At 46.2% G+C, this 13,343-nt stretch overlaps 1 protein-coding gene across 2 annotated transcripts in view; it reads right to left on the bottom strand.

Moving 5' to 3' along the window:
* Positions 1-5,290: 5,290 nt before the first annotated feature.
* The window catches only part of TYRO3 (TYRO3 protein tyrosine kinase), a 39,548-nt gene continuing 31,495 nt past the window's right edge, over positions 5,291-13,343 (bottom strand). For both annotated transcript variants that reach the window (XM_054275875.1, XM_054275876.1), the window contains 6 exons: positions 12,958-13,050; positions 12,129-12,250; positions 11,667-11,776; positions 10,068-10,227; positions 8,607-8,743; positions 5,291-5,778 (listed from right to left, as the gene is read on the bottom strand). In XM_054275875.1, the coding sequence (XP_054131850.1) occupies positions 5,403-5,778; positions 8,607-8,743; positions 10,068-10,227; positions 11,667-11,776; positions 12,129-12,250; positions 12,958-13,050 (998 nt within the window). In that variant the 3' untranslated portion in view covers positions 5,291-5,402. The remainder of the gene's footprint in view (positions 5,779-8,606; positions 8,744-10,067; positions 10,228-11,666; positions 11,777-12,128; positions 12,251-12,957; positions 13,051-13,343) is intronic.

Raw genomic sequence — 13,343 nt, 5'->3', positions numbered from 1 at the left:
CTGCTTTACATCAACTAGCAATGTGAACCTTGGGAGCTTTTAGCTTCTTTAAAGGTAATTTAATAAGAAGAAGCAGTGAGAGGCAGCAGCCAGTGACCGAAGGGCTCTCTGCTCTGGCTAGCACCGTGTCACACAAGCAAAAGTTGCTGTCGCAGAGGCATTCATTGGCAGAAGCAGAGAGGCAGCAGCAGTCTCCCACGCAGCTCAGGTAATGACAGGGTAGCAGCCAGGATCATTGTCTTATATATCAACTAAGAGAGCAGAGACCTTCTGAATTTGCTGCAGTAACTGCCATGTTGCAGTGTGCAGCCTGCTGCTCTCCAGTGACCCATCATTTCTGTCAGCTCCCCCTTTTCTGTCACCTTTACTGGCACTGCATGGTTATCAGTATGTGCTGCAATACCCTGTACTCCAACTGGATCATTTATGCATGCAAGCCCTCTTTCCTTGTCACGAATTTGTGCTTCCTTACACCACATGCTGGCAAGAGCCAGCTCCTATAGACTCTTCTGGAAACTAGTCCAGTTCTACAAAATCTATACTGAACTGAGCAAAGCTTAAATCAACAAGTGCCATCTATCTCCTGGGGTCTCACATTTCTTTCAAATGTATTTCAAGCCAGTGAAAAGAAACTGGAGGAAACAAAAGCTGTTTAGATATTTTCTGTGCTGCTGAAATACCTGTTCCCTAATTTCAGTCCTACTGCCAAATATAGCCAAAAGATGGTCTGTTTCATCTAACTGCAGTTGGGAGTGACTTGGCTTGGCATGCCTCAAACTGGAGGATTCATGGAGTAATTAGGAAGTGAGGAGTCAATCATCTTTGTTGTTGCCAGACCTCAGTGCAGTGACTGAGGTCTGATTCATACTGACACTGAATTCCCTTTATATGACAGAAAACGCAATCAAAACCCATGTCCATCAGTCTTTTCAGTTCTTGGACTAAGTAATTGATTTCTAGCTCTGTTTCCCATGGTAACAAGGCCTCTGATCACCAGCTGCACGTGTTGGCCCTAATAGCTTTTGAATCCACTGCTTTATTTTGGCCAAATGCGATGGCAAGATTGAGGTCTGAAGGAAATTAAGTTCCTATACGTTTTCTGAAAAAAGTCTGCATGTGGCAGACCCTATTACTTCCACATCAGTTCCTTCACTGCAGATGGAAATTCAATGAGTATTGGATGCCAGAAACTCCACCAAGGGAAAAGGTTCTTGTAAGAACCTTACTAGGGGCAAGATTCACCCAGGAGTTGCAATCACCCATTGGATCCAAATCCACAGGAATCCAGTGTTTGTAGAACAACTTGCTATTTTAAGGGAATGCAGCAGGTATGAAGTAACAAATCAGTGTAAAATTAGGACTGTCTATGAGGGTTCCTCACAGAAATCCCTGGTAAAAAGTAAGAGAATTTGCAAAAGTTGGTGATTACTGAGCATCAGGAGAGGATGAATACCACCAGCAATGTGTAGAATGAAATCAGGAAAATATGTGCAAATATCGTTCCTTTCACTGGTCAGCGAGACTCAGATTTTTACTCAAAATTAATTGCATTTCACTTCTAGGGAGTGTTTTTACAGAGTCAAGACTTCAACACTTCCCTCCAAGCACGGGTGAAGAGGAAGGTGGCTGGTTCCAGTGTAGCTGTGCAGCAGCTCCCAGGAATATCCATGCACTCGCCGCAAGCATCTGCTGAGCTGCCAGCCCTGAGCACACCATTGCCCACACTGAGCAGGTACTGGATCAGGCTGCAGCATCCCCAGATCTGCAGGCTGAGCTGCCAGCACGGCCCAGCTGAGGCTCACCAGCCAGCCCTGGCACTGGAGGGGACAGGGGCATGTCTCCTCCTGCACTAACTACTCCTATGCAACACAGGCAGTGCTGTGAGCTTCTGCTGCGCTCTTGCTAGGTGCTGTGCAGTCATGCTGCCTCACAACCTAGCTGGTAACTGCCCCTGTGGCCAGAGCCGCTGTTATAAAGAAGGAGACCCTGTCTCAGGGAGATGTGGATGAAGGAGCATGGTCAGGCTTATCCATATGGGACAGAAGTTGATTCAGCATAAACGTGCACATGTTGGACATACCCAGTACACTGGGCAAGGGCTGCTGCTTGGGAAGATGGGAGGGACTGCGCTGTTGTACTGGGTGCTGGAAAAAGAGGGTGGCTGTGGGAGAAACACTTTGTTTAATTAGGAAAACAGTGTGCCAGGCTAGTGCCTAAATTAGAGCTGTTAGGCTGGAGCTTCCCTGGGGTCAGGATCACAGTGCTGTCTCCAAGCAGATGCAGGGCCAAGCCAGCTCTGTACAGCCTCTTTGTGATTTGAGAGCAAAGTACTGCAGGGCACCTGGGCTGGACCAGAGAGAGCACCTCATCCTTTACCAAAACACACAGCCAGCCCCCACCTCAGACACCTGCTTGGTCCCAGCTGAGGCAATGCCATCTCTGTTCTGGTATGTCATATATAACATTTCACATTTCTGCTCTCTGACTCCCTCTTGACAGCTCATCCCATCTGTCCCCATTTTAAAATCTCCTTCCCTCCCTCTTTTTTCACTAGTTCTTCTGGTGTTGCCTCTCCCACCCACAATACAGCCTCATTTATACCTGGTCTCCAAGCTTTTATGCAAAAGGATTAAATCATCATTTGAAACAGATCTAAGGGACATAACTGGGCACTGGAAACTTAAAATATTAACTAAATCAGCTGCTTCATGCTTTGGAAATCGTTTTTCCTGCATTGCAGATGGGGGGTGAGTGCTTGTGTCGTTTCCCATCACTCTTCCTCTCTGTGTGAGCTGCAGGCAGAGGGCGTGCAGCGTGCTGCTTGCTTGTGAAGAATAAAAGCGTGAGGTATGCCTTTTCTTCTCTGCAAGTTGGAAATCCAGGGGCTCTTTTATGTTGTGCTTGGAACACTTGAGTCAGGAGCTGAATTCTACCCACCTCCTCCAAACCTCTTTTCCACCGAGAGCACTGCCAGTAGCTGGATGGGTGCACGTGACAATTTTCACGGAGCAACTGATGCACAGGTCCTGCATTCCTGGGTGGGAAGCACCACGTCCCAGAAAGGGCTCTTCCCGAGGTTCCTGCAAAGGGGTGGCTGCAGAGCCTCTCTGCTTGGAACAATTGGCTCCTGCCCATCAGATGTTGGCCTTCACAATCTCAAGGCTGGAACAACGCAGGGTAACTGCAACCTGGGCAGGCCAAACGTGTTCTCTGCCCCCAAGAAGCAGCTCAGTCATGCTTGGTGAAGGAAGAAAGATGACTTTCTGCTGGGCTGACTATGACCCCACACAGTTAGTGAGCATCATCACACATTCTGCTACAGTTAAGAGGCTGGGACTCAAACACAGTACAGGTTTTATTATTAAAAAATGCATAAAAACTAAAGACATGCTTCCCAGAGTTAGAGACTATATGTACATCTGCGCTTCCTAGGCAGCTGCAGGGAGCATAGCCTTCTGCCCTCACTGCAAAAGTGCACTGCACAGGTTTTTGTTACCCTTTGTTAGGTGTTATCTTCTCACCTGCATTTACAGCATTCCAGCTAAGAGAAGAGAAAACCCTGTACTGCCTGGGTTGTAAGATGCATTTGTATCTGTGACTGAGAAACCATACTGAATTTCTGGAGACACCTCTGGCACAACTCTGTTCAGTCGGAAACTTAACAGAAAGGGCCCATGCTCAAGTCTCAGGCTGAAATTCCCCTTCCCTAGGAAGAGTTCTCATAAGGGCTGAAGCTTGACTTGAATTTTATATTTAGACCCCGACTTTACAATAAGCAAATACTGGGTATTGAAGGGTGGATTGTTCTGATACCAAGTCTGCAATCTCATTTGACTTTTTAGTCCCACCTTTGCCAACTCAGTAAATGCTGACATTTGTGGTATTAGTTTGAGGAAGTGCAATGTGGAATCCTAAGAAATACTGCCAAGTTTTCAGCGCAGTGAAAATAAAAGAAATTAAGATCTAGCAAATATTTAGGATAAGTAGAGTAAGATGTAACTGCACTTCCTGGCTGGGAACCACTGCACAAAACAAATGCTGATTTACAGTAAAATATTAAATTATTAAAAACCACACAAGCACTTGCAGTTACAGTGAGTCAGACATGCTGATTGGAAAACAAAACAAAACCCAAAGAGCAAACCCATTAATTTTGCCCTGTCTGGAAGGCTGCAGTGATACTATTCCACGTTTTATGTGACTTTTACAGCATGCCAAAAAGCCTCCTAAATAGGAAGGCCAGTGGTTCTCAAGCTTTTTCATCACGAGGCCTCTCTCTTCAGAAAGAAATCTTCCAGTTGATCCCTCCCCTCAACACACATCTTCCTGAAATTGATTTCACATGTCACTGTAGCAGCTACAGTTCTTCATTATTTGAAGAAGATATAGGGCTAATAAAGAGAATGATAGAAATAATCCAACTTTGAAGCAAATGCTGAATCCCGCTCCTGCTGAAACTGAGCAAGTCATCATTCTGTATCTCAGTCTTCTTCCTCTCCTGGAGGGCAGCACTTAGCATTAATTAACACTGTTTCCCCATACTGCTGTAAAGTCCTCTCTACACTGCTTCCTTTCCATTCCTTTGAAGTTGGATTCTGCCCTCACACAAGCCAGCTGCTCTCCCTCCCTTTGCATTTTAATGTCAGCTGCAAGTCTAGTCAGGCCTGAACTGGCATCAAACAGAAGAAAAAGAAAGACATAAAAAAAAGATACATGGGGAGAAGAGGAATGCTGGATTTTCATTTTTCTTTCTAATCTCTTTGCTCACCAAAATGTCTGAAACTCTTAAAAGAGCCCTGGACTGAGGAAGCAGCAAATGTCACCGCATGAAATGAGCCAGATGTTCAAATTCAGTGCTGGGTAGGAGCAGATCTGCTGATCAGTTTGAGAACCACTGAGGTAGGCAACAAGTCTAGGCAGTACTGTTGAGTGAGCACGAGGGGATTTTTGCCCTCTTGTCCTGAATGACAATATAAACACCCACCAGAGTTTTCAGGGGTACCAGTCCCAAAGTCACGCAGCCAGGATTGAAGACAACATCTACACAAGAGCAAGCACTGACTGAACAGAAGGTGTATTCAGCTCTGCTCCAGCACTCAGTGAGAACAAGCAGAGCACAGACTCCAACTGCTGCCTTAGCTCTGAACTCCTTTCAGCAGGATGTGGTCAACCTGTAACCCTACTGCCTCCCTCCCTATATCCAAGGGGTTGTTGGGGTTGCAGTTCTTCCAAGCTACTTGCCACTGCAGCCCACACAGGTGGTGAAAGCTACAGAAGCTGACCAAGAGCCCTGGCCAGTGCTGTTCAAAGCTCTTCCAGATCCGGCATCAGAGCCCCAGGAGACAGCACCACGCTGCGCACATCCAGTCCCAGGGAAGCAGGGTGTCACTGCTATGTACAGGCTAGCAACTCTTCTCTCCTTCTGTCTCTAGCTCATACAGAAGGCTTTTGTCCTCCCCTTCTTGTCCATCTGGATGCCTTTCACCCTCAGCATCATCTCCAAGGCACAAGGGGCTCATGATATAGCGATAGTCACTTGTGACAGCAGCAGCTGCCCCAGCAACAGTCTCCTCAGCATCCATGTTTCCAAAGGAGGCATGCAGGGCAGGCTCACTTGCAGATGCCTCTTTGTCCTTCCCAATGTTGACATAGAGAGGATCTTGACTGGAAGAGAGTGTGGACATCCTCCCGCGAATCATTTCCAGCTGGGAGCGGAGTACTCCAAAGCTGGGCCGTAGCTTGGGCTCAGGATGCCAACATCTGCACATGAGATCATAGCTGCAAAATAGAGAGAGACAAGAGCATTGAGAAGTGAAGCAGCCATGGTCTGCACCTCTGAAGAGGGGCTCTGGGCAGTGAAGCTTAAAAAACACAGACACTTCCCCAAAAAACTGTCAGCTTTGGCCCTGCACAGGTGATACAGCATGGATGGCCATTATGGGTGTAATTTCTTGTTTCTTCTCATTTTTAAGGGCATTCTCCCTTTGGTCAAAAATGTTATTTAGATGGTATCAAAAACCCAAAAGCCCTGTGAAAGCATGCTGAATTTCCTGGTAAAACCCTTGTTCTGCTGTCCCTAGGGAGCTAGAATAGGACTTTGAGTGTGCCATCACCTAGTAATAGTTTTTGAATTTATACACAAAAAGCACCTTCACAACCTCTGCCACAGCTTGAAGCTGTCCCTCCAAATTCTAGTTCAAGAGCAGATAAATCACAGGAAGAAAACAAAGATCAAATTGCAGGAGGTGCATGTTATTTCCAGAGTATCCTTTCTTTCATGCCATGTTAACTCGGCTCCCAGAGTAACGGAAATGTGCTGCTGCTGCTGCTGCCTGACAGGTTGTCAACAAGACTGGGAAAAAGCACTCTGGGTTTGTTTAGAGGGCTGTTAAAGAATGGGCAACCGCTTGAGTGTTGGAAGAGGGATGCTGAAATGGCCTTCAACTACAAAGGCACCACTCCAGCAGAAGACAGGGCCATTACCAGATCCCATCCTGCAGCCTTCCTCCTACAGTGAAACGCCAGCTAGCTCAGCTCTGGTGCCCCAGGGCCAGCATGAGCAGACAGTCCCTGGCTCTGCAGGCCCGTGCTTGGGCCAGGGGAGAGAGCTCAGTGCCCTGAGCTCACAGCTCGGTGTCGGCGCTGGATGCGCTCCCGCCGGCCGGGCCGTGGCCGCAGGGCTGCGCTGGAGCACGGCCAGAGCCATTGTCCTGCTCCTCTTTGTGCATCACCCACAAGACTGGCAGCTGCATTCCTATGCTGTTATTGTTGCCAGTTTTGCAGGGAACGGGAACAAAGCACAGTGCTGGCACTGAAAAACACTGCTTACAAATGAACCTCAGTTGAACTTGTAAATGGAAAAAAAAAAATCTGATGTGGCCTTTACTGGGAAATAAAGCATTTCTTGATGGGTTTTATTTTACTTTTTGTATTTCTTGTGATCAGACTTACAAGACTGTTTCTGATCTCACACTACTTTTACAGAAAGCTTCTATGGTTCAGTTGTCTTAATCCTGATTTACATCCCTCACAAACAGTAGAAACGACTATAAATGCTGCAGATAAAACAGAAACTTCCAATTCTGTGCAACCAAATTAAATACTTGCTTTTACCTTTGCTATCCATTGAATAATCCATTTGAAGGAAAGGTAGAAAAAGATTGGCTGTACTGAATCAGCTCAAAGGTCCCTTTGCCTCAGTATCCTGTGCCTGACAAAGTCCAGTAGCAACACTTGGGGAAAGCATGTAGCTGAGGGTGAGCATGTAGTGAGAATTTTCTGGTATATTCTCTCAGTTCTCAATAACCTGTAGCTCAAACACCTCACAAAAGAATGGTTGTACTTTTTTAATAGTTTTTGATGGATTTTTCTCCAGTGCCTATCTAGTAGGTTTGTGAGTATCTTCTCTACTTTCTGCATCTCTAACATCTTACAGCCACGAGCTCCACAACTTGGAACCAAAGCTCCTCAGAGCAGCCATGATGTGTAATTAATTTAAGCAGTGATATAACTGTTTATGTTTGTATCCAGTAAAAACTGAACAGCTGAGAAGATGAAAGTGTTCACCTTTAGTAACACGAGTACAGATTATTCCCTATGTAGGAAAAAGGAAAAGGTGAAAGCAACTACATTAAATAATCCACTATCACAGCAGGAGGGAAGAGGGAGGAAAGAGGTCTAAGACCACTAAAATCAGTGCTTATAGTTATATCTTGCTTTGGGCACAATACACAGAGCCTTGCTTGGGCCCTCAGTGAAATGATTTCATCTTGTCCAGGCAAGGCAAGTTTTACTTTGGGATAAGTTATGGTGACACTCCCTGGGGGATCCCAGCCCCATGTGAGGACACCAGGAATCTCCAACCACCACCCGTGGAAGAAGGGTTCCTGAGCAAACGTTTCCTGTGACCTGCTGCCACGAGTGGACCCTTGGCAGCAGGATTAAGGCAGGAGCACAGGCTGCAGCATGTGGCTGCCTGCTGCCCTGTGGACTATCTAGGTCCTTCCTGTAAGTCTGAAAATGTCTGCAACCAGAATCTTCAAGATTGTCCTGGATTTGTTCCTAGATGTAATTTAAGGTGGGACACTGATCTATACAACCTTAGTTTGTCCTACCTGCTCTCTTCTCTTTCAGCCTGCTATTTCTGAGAGTAGTAGATCAAAATTTGAAAACTGGGCCAAGCTTTGAACGACACATGCAGGCCACTGCCTCTGCAATCCAGTTTCCTTGTAGTCTTGCTAGACTGCCTCTCTATTCATCTTTCAGGGTGTGCCATGGAACTCATCCCTTTGCTCAGATGTTGGCCTGAGAAGCCAGGGTTCAGTGATTCTGGAAACACAATTGCAGTTCCACAAAGCCAAGAACTGCTAATGTTGACCCTGTTGAAACCATTGAGCCAAGTTAGCTGCTTGTGTAGTTACCACAGGTTCCTGGGAGCTCTGCCAGCAAAGAATATCTAGTAGCTAACCCAGGGACTTTCTAGTGAATGGCTCTGTGTACTGGAAAGTGGAGAGATTCAGATCAGCATCCCAGCCAGCTGCCTCTGTTTCCTTCCAGCGTGCCAAATTTCTCAAAAAATCATGTCAGCAGGGTGAGGAAGTACTCACACATCTTCCAGGCACTCCGGGGGCTGCTTCAGCCTGTTGCCACTGATGAGGTAGTTGTAGATTTCTGCATTCTCAATGCCAGCATAAGGGGTTTGCCCTCGGGTCACAATCTCCCACATGGTCACCCCAAACGCCCACTGAAAGAGAACAGCACACAGAACAAGTGAACAGACCGTTCCCTGCTCGCTGGGCTTGCTTTCAGTATGCTCAGGCTGTGCTGGGTAATGTCATCTGAGCAGCAGTGATGCAAGGACTATCCAAATTCTAGCTACAAAACAGAAATGACCCACCAGATGCTTCTGGTGCTGGCACATCATCTTAGGAGACAACTGAAAGCCCTGTCAAGCCCCATCCTGCAGTGGAGCAGGGGAAGATTTGGAGCTACTCCTGTCTACCACCTGCAGACCTTTCCTACTTATGTTCTTTAAGGTATGTGGTATCAATTTTTTGATTCCCAGATAGAAGAATATTTTGGTTTGGGGCTCACAAATCAGTTTCTTAATTCATTTCACCAGATTCTGAGTTTCTAGTAATGTACAGACACAAGGGAAAGCAGAGTTTAGCCAACAAGCAGGGCAAGAACAAACCCCTTATGGCTCACACTCATTTCTGCTCTACACCGCACAGCCATACTTGTACTTTTCAACTCAACTGCAAGGTTTGTGAGGTGCAAAAAGTTATTATTTTTATAAGCAAACCCCTGTCCAATGCTTGTTGTAAACTGGCTGAACTAGTGATCACCAATCACTAAACCCAGTGTATAGTGGATGCAGCAATGGCTGGGCAACACAGCAGCCACATTACAAGGCACTCTTGGTTATCTCTTCAAGGACACCGTGACAGGTACAACTGGAAAGGCAAGACCACAGGACTGAAGGACAAAACTAGTGTGAAAATAGATCAAAAGGCAGCAAGGAAGAGCGAAGATGGTACCAGAAAAAAAATCCCAAAAGGAAAATAAGTAACAATTTCAGATGAATGGGTTTAGCCCTGCTCCCCAGGGGCAAAGATATGGGGAGTGTAAGCACTGATGTATTCAGATCTACAGAGTTCCACCAATGCCTTCTGCAGCACAGAGCACCTTTGCTGCACTTGTGCCTAAGTGTGTGGGTCACACACATTTCAAATGTCACCTTCAAACTGTCAGGCAGAAGAGAAAGGAAAATAAGAGAGAATAAGAGAGAGAAAACTGCATAAAGAGAGGAAAAGGAAGAGGAGAAGGAGAAAGAGGAAGAGGATGGGGATAAACACTGAAAAATAAAGGACAAAAGGACAAGAAGAAAAGGGTTGATGTCTTCTCCATTAAACACTCATATATTTTTAGCCTTAAGTTCTGACATCATCCTTCAAACACAAGGTAAACTCTCTTTCCTATCACCAGGGCCTTTTCCCACCCTCAGTGGGATTCCTCCACTCCGGCAGGAATACAAGTGGTCCCCAGTGCACTGGAGCAAACCTCACCACATCGCTGTGCGTTGTGTACAGATTATCTGCCAGGCTTTCCAGAGCCAGCCACTTCACTGGCAGCTTGGAGGCACAGCCCTGGCGGTAGTAGTCTCCACTGTAGATTTTCTTAGAAAGTCCAAAGTCTGCAACACTCACGTTCATGTTCTCATCCAACCTATGGGAAAGTTTTCACAGATGAGGAAAGGAAAGCATTTATTGACTACCTCAGACAAAAAAAACCCCAAAAAACTAAAAAATAAAAAAAGGTATACAGCTCACCAAGTATTACACAGAAGGAGAATGATTTCATCTACTTGGTGACCAATGTGAAATAGCTTAGTAGTCTCAAACTAGTTCCTTCAGACTAACAGGGAACTAATCATGACTAAGGAAGTAAGGAAGTGGCTAGGCTCAGATGGTCTAGACTCTTACACAAAGCAAACTCGTATACCTTCTGTTTCCAAGATTATCAGAGGACATCTGCAATGCTCACTGCTATCACCAAGGCCTGCACCCCATACTGGAAATCAAAAAAATCATAGGGTGATTGCCTAGACTGCCTGTTAAAACTGCTTGAACTGCTAGATCTGCAACATCTCTCCAAGCCTGGTTAATGGTCTGAATTGCTCTGTCACCCACTTAAACCTATACATGCTGGCACACAGTCCAAGTAAAGGCCACAAACTTCATGCTCCCAGGCCTCATAAAGAACTCACTGCTTCTCCATAAGATGTGCTGAAATAGGCATTCAGCTTCCTCTGGAGGATGTCTACGAAAATAGAAAATCAGTCTGGGTTTCTCATAAATGCCAAAGCAGGCTAACCCATCATTTTTCATCATAACTATCAGGCTCTTTGCCTGTACATCTGGACATTGAAACGCCTTTGGAAATCTGTGTCTCATTGTGGATTTTATTGGTTGTTGTGGTTTTGTTCAGAGGCAGAGTACTGCTGTCACAATGAGCTGTTCCATACTCCATTCTCAGGGAAGAAGCAGAGTGGAAAGGATAAAAAAAGGACTTTTCTTTCCTTCAAAGAAGTCAAGGTAGTTTGGTGTCAAGAACAGTAAAGTGGGATCATATGGTGTGTTCACCATGCAAATATTTTTAGAGGCATTCTCCACAAGCTTTCAAGGAAACTACAGTTCTTATATTGTGATAATCAAGTCCTCAAAATAGATACCAGAAATACAGACTTCATCATACAATGGAAGTTCTTTTCTCCTAACACAGCCAAACCCATTCCCTCCTGCTGGTTGCTTGACATTGTGGAACAAATAGCCTTTGCTGACACACAACCACTGGAGTGGCTAATTACAAACACATACTGTAATCAACTCTGTGAAACTCTATCTGCAAACCAATGACAGAAAAGTTCATTATAAAAAGGGCCTGTTTGAAAGATCAGTGGGACTTTAGGAGTTGCTCTCTGCTCCCAGCAGCACCACCACACACCCCACCACAATGACTATGGCTCCCCTATGTCTGTTGTCACTTAATGCAAGCATCAGCATTCTTAGGCAGGACCCCTGACACATCTGTCATGCAAAAGGTTTTTTATCCCTCCCTCACCCACTCTGGTCTTTCTTTTCATTAAAAACTCATTAATCACTTACATGCAGTTCCGAGCTGCAAGGTCCCTGTGTATGAAATTTTTTGAGCTTAAGTACTCCATCCCACTGGCAATGTCAATCATGAACTTGAGGAGTGTCTGAACAGGCAAGTTCTGTAAGAAATAACAGTTTAGGTTCTATTCCCAAAGGCTTTCAAGCACATATGACAAGAATGCAAAGTTTGCTGCCACTTTACAGAGCAGGGATGGGGAATACAGGGAGGGGAGGGAATGGGATGGGATGGGATGGGATGGGATAGGATGGGATGGGATGGGATGGGATGGAGGAGCTGGTCCCCAGCATGCATGGAATTAAATACTTTAAGACCACTTCTTACAACTTCCCCTGGTATTAAAATCCAACCACCAGCCAGTGCCTTTGGGACACCAATCCTGAGCTGCTCCAAATACATTCTCTGAAAAGCCCTAACCTCCCAGAAGGAATTCTACAGTAAGACAGACTTACAAATGGGTTTTCCCCAATCCTTGACATCAGCAGAAAGGCATGGAGGTCTCCATGCTTCATGAAGGGCAGGATCACCATGGGAATTGGGAGACGGCCCTTGGGACGGCTTCGTAGGCTGACTCCTGGTGAGGACACACACAGCAAAGGGCTGTTAGCAAATAGATTATTCCCAGGAGGAATCTTACAGGCTGCTGTGCCTTCCTCTTACAGATCTGGAGAAAAATGTGCAGTTTTGGTGGGTAGATTCCATGCTCCAAGCTTCTGTGGCTTTGTGCCAGGTGGTAAGATGCCTCTAACCCTGTTTGCTCCAAAGGCTGTACTAAGAGCCTAGAGCCTCTCAGCTCTCCTTGCAGGACCAACTGTAAATGCTTCTAGGATCACTCCAGACCAGACAGCCCCAATCCCAGGCTCTGCAGAGTAATCTCCACATTATGGAAAATACCTGCATTCCAAAGTGTCCACCCATGAATGTCTTGCTTCTTACTCAGTATTTTGGAAAGGCACAATCTTCCTCCTATTTATAGCCTACCTGCCCGCCTGTTCACATTTCACAGCAGTTCAGGCACGTCTCAGCCAGCCAAAGTCTCCCTGATGCATTTGCAGGAGCCAAAGAACCAGCTTAAATAGGAGATGGCTGTTGCTGGTGTGTGAGGGCAGGCGTGGGGAGCATTGCACACACTCCAAGCCCCTGGGAAGGAGCAGTGCTGACCTGCACAGCACTCCAGGCAGCACAGAGGAGGCTGCAGCAGCACTGCTGGGGGAGTGGGGCTGTGTGGGATCATGCAGGAGCAGGAGGAGCTCTGTGGCACGAGCAGCAGTGCTGCCTTACCGATCAGCTTGGTGACGTGAGGGTGGTCAAACTCCTTCATGCAGGCAGCCTCTCGCAGGAACTCCTCAATGTCCGTAGAGGTGAAGATGTCAGCTGGAAAAAGGGACTGTGAGTTTTCTTTCTTTGTAGGTGGCTCCAAGGTGCATTACAAATAGTGATTGTCAAAAGCTTGTTCTTTGTGGCACAGCACATCTCCTCAGATCTATAGCTAGATAAGCCATTTCACAACAAAGCAGAGCCTGACACTCTCTCCTGGGATGGGCAGCAGTAAGCACATATCAGGGACATCTGGTAAGTTGGTTCTTGGTAAAGATCCACTGGTTAGCAGCTCTTTTCTGAGTAAGAACTTTCCTTGGAAGCTGTGCAAACCGTGTGAGGGTTAAAGA

The sequence above is a fragment of the Melozone crissalis genome, unplaced genomic scaffold, assembly GCF_028551555.1.
Source record: "Melozone crissalis strain CALT ecotype California unplaced genomic scaffold, PUWL_Pcris_2 ptg000018l_1, whole genome shotgun sequence".
Lineage (NCBI taxonomy): Eukaryota > Metazoa > Chordata > Aves > Passeriformes > Passerellidae > Melozone > Melozone crissalis.
This window is presented reverse-complemented; position numbering and strand designations above follow the sequence as displayed.